The sequence below is a fragment of the Haliaeetus leucocephalus genome, unplaced genomic scaffold (genome assembly GCF_000737465.1).
Source record: "Haliaeetus leucocephalus isolate CR32 unplaced genomic scaffold, Haliaeetus_leucocephalus-4.0 Scaffold915, whole genome shotgun sequence".
Taxonomy (NCBI): Eukaryota; Metazoa; Chordata; class Aves; order Accipitriformes; family Accipitridae; genus Haliaeetus; species Haliaeetus leucocephalus.
In genome coordinates, this window is record NW_010973351.1 from 4,713,720 (window position 1) to 4,725,467 (window position 11,748).

Consider the following 11,748-nt stretch of genomic DNA (forward strand, 5'->3'; position numbering starts at 1 on the left):
GAGTCTTCACTTTTCTGCCTCTTTCCTTTCAACTGGGGTTGTTGTAGCATTAGGTTGAAAATCTTGAAATTCTACTGTGTCGCTAATGGTGAACAGACCTTACCTGCAGGCTCTGTGAAGTGAACCTGAATTCAGGTGGACATACATTTAATGTAATATTCAATAGAAGCAGAGGGGAAGCTGTAGACTTTTTATGGCAAATCAGTAAAAGAGAAAAAAAAAAAAAAAAAAAAAACCACTAAACCCCACAAAACCCATAAAATGAAAAGGTAGCACTTTCCCTTGTGAAATCTACAAGCAAATTCCCTAGCTTTTCAGTTAAGTAGAAAGAACTTTCACAAAAAAAATATTTAGGCCAGCTGTGCAGAAACATTTGACAATTTGACAGAAGTATCTTCATTTTTAATCTGAATCATGTGAAGTAAGACCCATGTCCTCTGATTTTTTTTTTTTTTTTTAATTTTACATGCTTTTCAAAGCTCAGTAAAATGGAACATGTATGTCTAAGTATGCCTTACACCAAATTGCCGTGAAGTGCTCATAAATTACACATTTGCAGATGAAAGCTCTTGCAGGTAAAGTGGTTCATCCAGATACAAAAATGCCAAAAGTGAGACATGAGCAGCAATTGGATTTTCTGCTTTCTGAAACATACAGTTACTCTTGTGTATGTAAAAGGAAACTGTATGTATGCCAATAATGTATTAAGAGATGAAATTAATTTACTGTCATAATTTCACCAGGAAGGTCTGCATTTTACAGATGGTAATAAATTTATTCAGTGTTTGCACTAGCATACCACATCATCTTTAAGATCTGGTATCACAGATGCAGAGTAGCTGAAGCATACTGTTGATGAAGATTCTGGCTAGTGTTTTCAGCATTATTTTTTTTAGCTGCCTTAACCATGAAGTCAAATGGATATGAATTTCTAGAGACTTTAAGATATGATTCTTGGTTTTTCTGACAGAAGTAACAAACACGAGTCTTCAGAGACTTTAGAGTTCTGGGCCACACTTGCCACAAAGTAGGATCCCTTGTGCTTTTTTCTGACTAGTTGAGGCAGACACGAAGGAGCAGGAGAGGAGGAGAATGAGATTAGGTACAACCTCCTCTTGCTTCCTGCTTGACCACTGGCACCTCACAGCTTCTCAGCACTGTGTGATGCCTTCTTTCAGCTTATTAGTTGTGTGTGCTAGATGCAAGAAGCTAGAGAGATGCTGTACTGTTTTACAGTCTTTTAGGGGTGTATACTATTTTGCTATTGAAATATATTATATATCAACTTGCAGAATGACATCAGACCAGGACATACCTGTTGGTCCATGATTAACTTTTCTGTTATTCTACTAGTGCATCTGTAATGAGTAGTGGACTTAACTGTAAAATTTTCTCACAAGCTGCATGACTACAGCAGCAAAAGACGTGGCAGAACTTGAATTTAAATTTGAATAAAATTAATCTGAGGATAACGGTTATGCTTGTCTGAACTGAAATGCGAAAACTGTGTAAATTAGAATGGCAGTTTTGGATGCTTTCTTATGAATGAGAAACAGTTCTACAGTTACACCCTAACATAGTTAAATTTACAGCAACTAATTCTAGCTGTTGGAATCATTTTTCTGGGTGGTTGTCTTTCTTTTGATTGCCATAATAAGACTGTCTTCCCTTCCTTTGTAGTCTCTGTGGGAAAATCTAAAGTGCCTGCTTGTTTAATAAGTGTGTCTTTCCTGTAGTTGTAGATGGATATTTTAATTTCAAGTAGGGTTGATACTTCAGATATCTGCCTCGAGCCAGAGTCCGGCCTCCCCTCCTGTATACTGAAATGTAGTTTTGGGGCATACTTACAGAAGTTGTTAATACCTTGTTAATTTTAGTACAGTACAGAAAACATCTTTATGAGAAAAATAAGGAGATATTTCAAGGAAAGTTTTAAAATATTTTTGACAACTGAGATGTATTTTTGCCACAGTTCCTGTTTGATTGATAGGAAAAAGATTTACTCGAAGATTTAATTATAGCATGTTGAAATCTGGGTTCTCATAGATGCTATTAAATATTCAGATTTAATGCTTCCTTTTAACAAATTGTTTTGGATATGTTGGGGCTTTTTGGTTTTGTTTTGGAAGGACCTGTGGCAAATAGCGTTAAAAAAAGTTGAAAACTTTGTGTCACCAGGGAAGAGTTTCAGAAGTGGTGAGATACCTTCTTTATAGTGCAAAGGGTTTTCTACGGGACAGGTCTAAGATTTAAGAGACCAACAAGGCTGAGGAAGTTGGTTTGACAAAAGCATAAGGGTTTAGTGGGAACAAATGTATCTTCAGTGCAACCAGGAGAAGTGATGGGGTTTTTTTGTCGCACCCTTGCGATTGTTGCCGTACAGATAGCACTTCATCTCTCCAGCAGCCTGGAGGCTTCCATTGTGAAGGACCCAGTTGTAATTGTTCACGTTCTAAATTCTTAACATCTAACCGCAGATAACTTGCATGTATGGATTAAAGTGGTATTTAGCCCTCTGTTTCTGTAAGGTGTCCTTAAAATGTTGATAGATTGACTATTTTTCCCTCCTTTTTTTTTATGATTTTTATACTTGATGGTTGACAGAATCAGTTTCAATTAATAAACAGGTTCTTGTAACAAAAATATTATGCTCCTTTGATATCCTCAGAAAGAGCAGAGATGAATTAAATGTCAGAGAAAATGCAAAAAATTAAGACTTTTGAGTAGCTAAAGTATGAGAACATCTTGAGTTTTTAATGCAAACTCACATTTAGCATTCTTACCGTGGCTTTGGTTTTTGGGGTCTTCTCTCCTCCTTGCCTTTTTTGTTTGTTTGTTTTTTATGTCAGAAGCTTACTTTTCTTATAACTAAAATACAGGTGAGTGTTTCACTCTTCAAAATCTGTAGATTCTATATATTTTGGTCTGTGATTTCCCATTTTAGTATTATAGAAGTTTAGATAAACTGCAGAGTATTCAGGTTCTTTTCACCAAGGCCACCATGTATTTGTAAATATTCCTTCCCCTTCTTCATGCAGCACGTAATATTTGCCTGTCAAAGGTTGGATTTGTTATTTCAGGTCATTCTTTAAAGCTTGCTTTTTTCCATATTTCCCTTTCCCTCTTTTTTGGGGGGAGATGGCTGACAACAGCTGTTCTTAGTTAATCTGTTAAGAGATCTCACATTTTGAACAACACTGTTGATGTGTGAGGTTTATTAGGCACTCATAACTTCCAGTGGGTGAATTTAAAATAAGATAATTTTGATTCAGCAGTCATTTGGGAATCTATGCATGCCTTTATGTGGTAAAGGAGGGCAAAAATATGCAAACTGTCCATGGAAATAATAATGAAGATGGTCCCCAAAGAAGCAAAAACTTGGAGTCTTGGAATTCTTCCTGGTAGTTCAGAAGAGAAGATTCTACTTAGTAGTTTAATAGCAGAGAAGATTTCTTTTCTAGGAGGCTTTACTGACTCAACAGAGGAAAAAAACTGTGCTCTTAGAGGCTTTAGTTCCAGAAAGGGCCGTTTTCTGTGCAGAATGTGTTCTTCTTCAAAGTGCAATGAAAACCTTTCCACTAAGCATCTGGCTTCATGATTTCTGTTGCATGTCTTCCTGTCCTCTCTGCCCTCCTGCCAGAGTTCCCAAAACTGCAGAGACACAAGCAGTGTAATTAAAAGCATGAAATGTAGAATGGGAAGTTAACATCAGCAAACTTTGCATTTATCTTTGCTAAGAGGGTGCATGTGCCACCACTTCTGCAGTGATGTAACTGCTAGGACTGGTCTGAGGAGAGGAACTCAGGGACAGTTTGGTTACCTAGATCCAAGCTAAAATAGTGGTTTCGGGAAACTTCATGCCTTTCTCAAATAAGGGTGAAAAACTGGCATAATCAATAGTGAGACATACCAGTTTTAGAGTATAATTTTTGTGACTGTAGTCCTAAGGCACAGGTTTTCAGTTCAGTTCTAGGATACTCCACATGTCTAAGTGCACTAGTGCTGTAAAAATGATACAGCACTTAGCTGCCTGTTTGCTGTCTCATGAAGCTGTGGTCATACTTAAGAGAGGAGAACTTTGTTTTGTGGCCAGCATGTTGGATGTAGATTCAGCAGGAATGAATTAGATTACCAGACTTTCTATTTGATTTTTAGTAATGTAACCTATTAAGCAACCTAAAAGCTAGGAATGTAAAGGTATTGAGGCTAAAATCCAGTAGTGAATATGAGGTGGTCAGTTATTTTCATCTGGAAAGCCATGTAAGTATGTAGGAAAGTAAGAGTTTAAGCAGCCTATTTCACTTCACAGACCAGTGGTTTTAATCCGATGAGAATGAGCAGGTATAGAAATGTAAGCAGATAAACGAGTGAACAGGTAGAAGTGGAAAAGGGCAAAGAAAAAGTAGTTCATATGTAGAATGGTACTGCTTCTCACAGATAAAAGGTTATTTTTGATGGAGGATGTAGTCTGACGCTTGAGCAGTTTCTTTCAAGGAGTTTGTCCTTGGAACCCATTGTACAGTAAAGAACAGTCTGGGTTTTTTGTGTCTTAAGTGCCTTAAATGACAGATGTGATGGATGCTTATTCTTTTTCATAGGGAACAAATGCATAGAGGGTTCGGTGTTACGTTTTGAGTTACGTTATTTGTGGCACTAATGGCTTTGCAGTTTTTCAAAGCAGCTTGTGTATATCTTTATAGTTCTCAGAATCCTATTGCCAATAAAATTTAACAGAATTTCTTTGATTGTTTTAGAGGTGTATTTGATGCTTCCCTCAAAATGGCTGGGTTCTATGGACTCTACACTTGGCTGACTCACACTATATTTGGGATTAACATAGTCTTCATACCATCTGGTAAGAATTTGAACAATTATAATCTATTTATAGATAATGTTACATAATTATCTATTGTGCAAGATCAGTAGGATTAAATGTTGCTGATAAGATTAGTCTTGAAGTTATTTTTAGAGAATGGCCGTGGGTAGGGTGAAGTCCCTGATTGCTGCCTTACCTCTGAGCCTTCCCTTTTTCTGTTTTCACAACACATCCCCTGCCAGCTATTTTTACTTCTCCTGTCTTTTTCTTTTGCTGGATGTAATTCTTTCTTCCTTCTATTCAGTCCAAGTCTTTCCAGGTTTTAACTTCATTCTGCCTGCCATGGCTTTTGTTTCTTCCATAGTTGCCAGACGCTGATTTTTCAAGATGCTTAAATGCAGGAGGATTTGGTATCATGAAAAGGCACGATAGAGGCATGCTTCTTATTCTCAGTACTGTTGCCTGACTGTATTACCAGCCTCTGGTTTTCTCTAATTCTTTAATCGTAGCTTTGGAAATGGCTGAACAGTTTTCACCGAAAAAATCTTCTCCTCTGTTGCTTTTTTGCCTCTCTTTTCCTAAAAATAATAATAATAACAACAGTAATTAAAAAATGTTGTACATTCATGTACAAGGGAACAAAAGGGGAAGCTATAAAACAACAAAACCCAATATAATAGAAAATGGATAATAGAATAGATATAATGATATAATAGAATGTATTCTAAAGTACACCTATTTTAAAGGAATTGGGAATCATTAGACCTACTTAGAAGGTAATTGTTCTTTTTCTTTCAGCTACATGCAAAATCTTAAAAGCTTTTGCTTTTTAGTTAATGAGACCAAGAAAGAGAAAAAAACCTTAATTATTTTTTGTATTATGGTCATTCCTGTTGCATTAAAATGACAGCAGTACTGCATCACTTTAGATTACAGCAGGTATTTGTATAATCAGAAGGGTGTGCACCTGTGTGTGCACATGTGCAGACAGAAATACGTAAGTCATGGATTTTTTATGTGCCTGGTTTCTCACAGTGCTACCTACATTATTACGGTTGACTGCAGGAGATCCAGTAAGTTACAATGAGACTTTTGCTTGTATACTTTCTTGCACACAGTGCCTAATTTGTAGTAATGTAAAAGTCTGAAATGTGCATGATCGGTATAACTTTAAATTTTTCTGGATTGGTCTCTTTTGGAAGTAACTCCTTATGACTGGCAGTTGGTGAAGCTTTTCTGTATGGGGAATAGCGTAATTTTCTTTTTTTCCTAAAGCACAGCTATAAAACACCAAGACCCTTATGTGGCATTTCTTCAGTGTCTTATTTACAAGAGCTGATAGAAGTGGGACTACTGGTGTGGCAAAAGTGTCAGAATTTAACTGTAAATGTGTTTGTGAAATATGTTTCTCTGGTCTTTTTCTCACCTCGGCTTTTGTGTGCACTAGCATTAGCAGCAATCCTTGGAGCAGTGCCGTTTCTGGGGACATACTGGGCAGCCATCCCTGCAGTTCTAGATTTGTGGCTTGTGCAAGGACAAGGATGCAAAGCCATTTTGCTCTTGGTTTTTCACCTCTTACCAACCTATTTTGTAGATACAGCAATTTATTCAGATATATCAGGGTAAGTACATTGAAGACTTTTTAAAGGTAGTATTGTAAAAATGCTTAATGATCATTGATGCCTTTAATTAAACTTACTTTTCGGAAGCATGCGTACAGTATCTTCAAGCACAGGAACAGGTGTAGTAGTATCACCTCATAGTAAGAAGTCTTACTGGCCTAAGCGCCTTTACTTTCCCAGCCCTCTTTCCTGTGAACTTTGTCACTCCAGAGGTCTTGAACTCATTCTCAAAGTCATCAAAATCAACTGTTTCAATTGGTAAAGTAACTCTAAGAGTACCTTTGTGTTTTATCTAATCATTGACTAAAGATGTGTCGCATTTTCCTTTACATCACCTAATGCCAGATGATGCTGCAGAACAAACAAGAAATCCATGAGCTAGTTAGGGACCTGAAAAAAATACTTTAATTTTTCAGAGTGGATTGTGAGAATTTGAGGATTTTTCTGAAGCCAGCCTTTGTGTTGCGTCACCGTACCCCAGTGTAAAAATCTATTGATTATGGATTGATCTTTAAATATGTTGAGACAGATGAAACTGCAAAACTGGACATAGGCTTCTACTGAGACAGTAGCCAATGCTTTGTTGTGGGAGGCAGGCAGAGATTTCTTGAAAAATCTTGCTAGGTGTTTGGCTGCCTCTCTTGACTTGAAATGTCTCCTGGTTTCAGCTTTGAGTTTGTACACGGAGAAACAAACTCAGACTATGAAGACAAAGTCAACGTTTGCAGTTGTATCTGAGTGCAACTGAATTGTCCACTGACACTTTCTGCTGCTGAAATATCTAGTGAATCCCTTTATGCAATTCAGACTAGAAGACAAAGCAGCGCTGTTTAACAGAGCTGGCAAAGACGTGAACTGTCAAGTTTCATATGCGCAAGACATGTTCACAACCATGTACAATATAGATAAAAAGCTGCACCCTTCTAGTTACTGCTTCAGTCCTGATCATCAGAAACAATCCTAGTAAACTCTTTGAATTGAGGACTTCACGGTCCAGACTTAGTTACATGCTGGTACTAGTCCCTCATTTGTGCTGATGTTTATTATAGTAGAGTTAATGTAGAATAAGGACATTAAGTGTTTCAGTTCTGTGTTAAGTTAGAAATTAATATTTTTGTTCACCAAATATAATTACACTGAACAGAGAGAACCTAATGATAATACGCACAATATTAATAATAATTTTTATGGACTGTGGCATTAATTATTTTGCATGAATTAAAGTTAACAGGTGAAGTATAATCAAATTACTTTTGTTTGTTTGTTTGTTTACAACAATAAATCATGGATAAATTCAAGACTAGTAGCTATTTAACCAGCCAATAAGTCTTCCACTTATTAGAATACATTTTTTTGACTGTAGGGGATGCAGGCTCTGTTTACTGTCCAGAAAATATATGTGGCAGGAATAGATTTTCTGACAGTGGAGCAAAATTGTATTCTTCCCATTAAATACAACAGTAAGCATCGTTCTGTCTTGCAGATTAGATTAAATCTATTTGAAATAGCTATAACTAGGTTATGCAGGGTTAGCCAAATGCATTAAATGCAGACTGTAGTCCTATTTCATCAGGTGATCTGTTGTTTAATTTAGCAAACTAGCCAGAAGAACGTTTAAACTGATGCAGATGCTGGAAAAAAACTATTTGAACTTTTTAGAGGTTTAGAAATGAATCATGTGTCTACTGTTGGAGAAACATAAAACTTTAAGGTCAGATCTGTCCCCTCAGAAAAACAGTCTGGCCCTACCAGTGGGTTAAGTGTGATCTAGGTAAGACATGACTGAGGTGTGTATGATGTAATAGGTCATGTTTCATGGTGTCATTCTGCACACGGCTGTGATGAAGGCAAAGACTGCCAATGTGGGAGTTGGGTGGAAGTCAGGACCATAGTAGAAACCTGGTAGAAGCTGCTGGAGCTCTAAACTGACTAGCTGGTATTTTCACTCCATTACACTCAGAATTTAGAGCAGCTTCCTCAAAATTGGGAGCTCAGTTTCAACTGTAGCTTTTCTTATATAATTCCATATCACCATCATTATTTTAGCTATAAAGATTAAGCATGATGAGCAGGTTTTGTGTAAATGCTGTTGATGGGATTCATGTTGTGCACCTGAACTGAAACATGGAAAAGAAAAATGGCATGGCTTACTTGCTGCCATAATAGCTCTTATCAAAAGCTCCACTGGCCCCAACTTTCCAGAAATATTGATATGTTCATAAAAAACTGGTTTTGATTTTCATCTAAAAACATTAAAAGCTAATGATAACAAACACTCAGTCTGTGGGGTTGTTTTATAACAAAATGAGAAGACATGACTATTTATTCAAAGAATATATGCTAACGGTTCTCTGAAAGATGCAATGCAAGTTGTTATCATTGTGTAAATTAATGTCTTTGCTCAGGGGCACTCATAGTACGTATTGCTAGTTGTCTTAAAATTTAACAATTCTTGACCATAAAGCATGAACAGTCTTTGTAATCAATCATCTTTCCATTTTCAAAACAGAAATGTTTTTGCCATTAAGTCCTTCAGACATTCTTCAGTAGATGTCTAGAAAGTAGCTACTCTATTGTGGATATTACCAGCGTTATATGCTACAATATATTGTTTCATCTATTGTGCAAATAACAGCGCAGAATACAGCTTTGAATATTTGTGCAGTCATTCAAACAGCAGCTTATAGTGTAAATATGGGTATCGATAGCTAGCTATGTCATTTTCTAAGCTTAATAAAACTTAATGATTAATAATTCACATTTTATAATTTATAGTATTGTTGTTTGTTGTTCTTAATTTTATTTTATTCTGCTTGTGCCATAATTCCAGAGGTGGTCATCCTTACCTGACAGGGCTTGCGGTAGCTGGTGGAGCATATTACCTGGGACTGGAAGGAGCCATCATAGGACCAATTCTACTTTGTATACTTGTGGTTGCTTCCAACATATATAGTGCCATGTTGGTGAGTCCAACAAATTCAGTGCCCACTCCATCGCAAGCAGCGTGGCCATTACAGATTTACAGGTAAGTTGTAAGTGTCTTACATGTATGCATAATGTTTTTACATGGATAAGTGTATGTATGCATAGTTACAGAGAATGTGTGCATGATGTTTATATATGAGTGTGCATACACACCTGCATGCGTATTGAAGTTTTTGGAGAGGATTCAGCTATCCGGTATTCTAAAAATAAAAATTATGGTAAAGTAAAATACTCAGTGGAACTTGAAAACTTGAAATGTTTGTTTAATGTCTCTCAGCTTCTTACAGAAGGCTCTTTTAGAAAATTCACCGATAATACCTTTGCATCCTATAATTTATATGTTGCCATTGTGCTCAGAGATGATTGAACATCCTTTTTTCTGGACTGTTATTCATGGATACGTAATAGTCAGTGTTCATTGTCCTTAAGAGGCCTGCCTGCAAATATTGCATTGTTGTGTGTTACTGTACAGTACTGCAAAATATAAATAAACATACTTGAATTTAAAAAATGAGGTAACATTATATGCCATTATTCCATTAAAAGTGTGATCTTGATTAATCTCTTTATTGAAGTTACTGAATGTGGAATATAGAAACGTATCTTTAAACTGTATGGTTAAGGAATGGGATGAATAAACTCCTAATTGAATACTTAATTTGAGTTGGAAATCATTGTGAAGTTATTAATGACAGTAGCCACTTTAATGTCTCTACTGTCTTGTTCAATTACATAGGTTAGCTCATCACACATATATCTTAAAGAGGATTCTGTGCTTGTCAGAAATAATCCTTTGCTTCATTCACATGAATAATGTTGTCATCCTTCATATGGGTAACTTAGGAGAAAAACCACTAATTGGACCTGTCTGTAGTCTCTGACTTGTAGATGTTATGTTCCAAAACTTTCCGTTTATGCTGTAGATAGAGCTTCCCACAGCACGCACAAAAACCTGCATGCATGTTTGTTTCCAGTTTAATGTGTAGGAAACTAGATATTTGTAATCACTCAACAGATTTGAGTCTTACTTTTTTTTCTCTCCCCCCACCCCACCCGCAGGTCATCTAGAGAGAGTCCTGAGGAGATGAAAATGGCTGCAGAGTGACGAAGGTGCTGTGCCGCATCTGTTAGACACGAGAGAATCCGTCTTCTGTCTTGAGTTCACAACAGCCATGGCCTTCTGTCCCCTTCCAGCTGTGCCTAGGGGCAGCTCACAGGGAAGCATAGCTTAGGCTTTAGGAGAAACCACTTCTCGAACATCTGCTGGCCTTACATGATTGTGCACTTTGCCTCTTCAAGAGAGAATGTCTACTTCCCATGGCTTTGCATACTAACACACAGTTCAACTGCCTTGTTGAAGACCTTCTGTCTTCATAAAGAGAATAGTGAAGAGGACAGCTATGTCCACTGGAGTCATTATCTTATCTGCTGAAATAACTAACTTGGCTTTTATTTATTGGGTTGTGTTATTAAATTGTAGTAACTTTAAAGAAAGCAAATTCCAAAATATTTATTCTCAGTTAATCTGGTGGGGAAAAAGGTGTAAACCACTCATTGTTAAATGAAAGTAGAATATACTTATTTGCTGCTCCTCAAAGTATTTCTTTAGAGGCTTTGACCATCATCTGTAACTCATAATAACACTTAAATATTACTGTCTTATATGCACTGAAATTTAATGTTGTTGGAGACTGGTATTTCTAGTATCTTCCTGAAATCAGTAAACATGCAACTTGTTAAATGTAGGTTTTCCTCCTATTGAAATAGGAGGACTTGTTTAAATCTTGCCCTCGTTTGCAGTGAAATGTGATAGTATTTTGCTGTTTACCCACCATCCCAGTGGAGTCATCTTGTCAATTAAATTTAATCAAAGGCCTTAAGCGTTTTCAGGCAGAGGGAATGTATGATTGTCATGTCTACTTCCAGTAATAGGAAGAAGTTGAATGGGGGTTGTTCAGCGTTGGTTTTCAAATGGTGTGGCTGAGTTCAATTAACTTTTCAAACAAATTTAAGTTTATTTCCAAAGAGGAAGGGGAGAGAGCATGGATTTTGGTTTGGTTTGGTTTATTTTGGGTGGTTTTCCCCTGTAAGCCTCTGGCAAAATATCTTAAGTTATAAAATATATCTTATAAATTAAGATATATCTTAATAATAAACAGTTCTTAAATGCCTGAAATGGTGTGTTGCCTAGGTCACAGCATCAAACTCCTCTAGTGTTTTTCTTCCATATGTAATTTTGCTTAAATTGCAGGTTTGGTGACATTTAAGGCCTTTTGTATTGACTGTTGAAATATTTTGACACAATGGATCGTTATAAATGGATCC

At 36.6% G+C, this 11,748-nt stretch overlaps 1 protein-coding gene across 1 annotated transcript in view; it reads left to right on the plus strand.

The window, feature by feature from the left end:
- The window catches only part of TMEM245 (transmembrane protein 245), an 80,453-nt gene extending 69,519 nt beyond the window's left edge, over nt 1-10,934 (plus strand). Inside the window, exons 15-18 of the mRNA XM_010583579.1 lie at nt 4,755-4,855; nt 6,264-6,438; nt 9,269-9,463; nt 10,483-10,934. Of these exons, the coding sequence (XP_010581881.1) occupies nt 4,755-4,855; nt 6,264-6,438; nt 9,269-9,463; nt 10,483-10,528 (517 nt within the window). The 3' untranslated portion in view covers nt 10,529-10,934. The remainder of the gene's footprint in view (nt 1-4,754; nt 4,856-6,263; nt 6,439-9,268; nt 9,464-10,482) is intronic.
- Nucleotides 10,935-11,748: the final 814 nt, after the last annotated feature.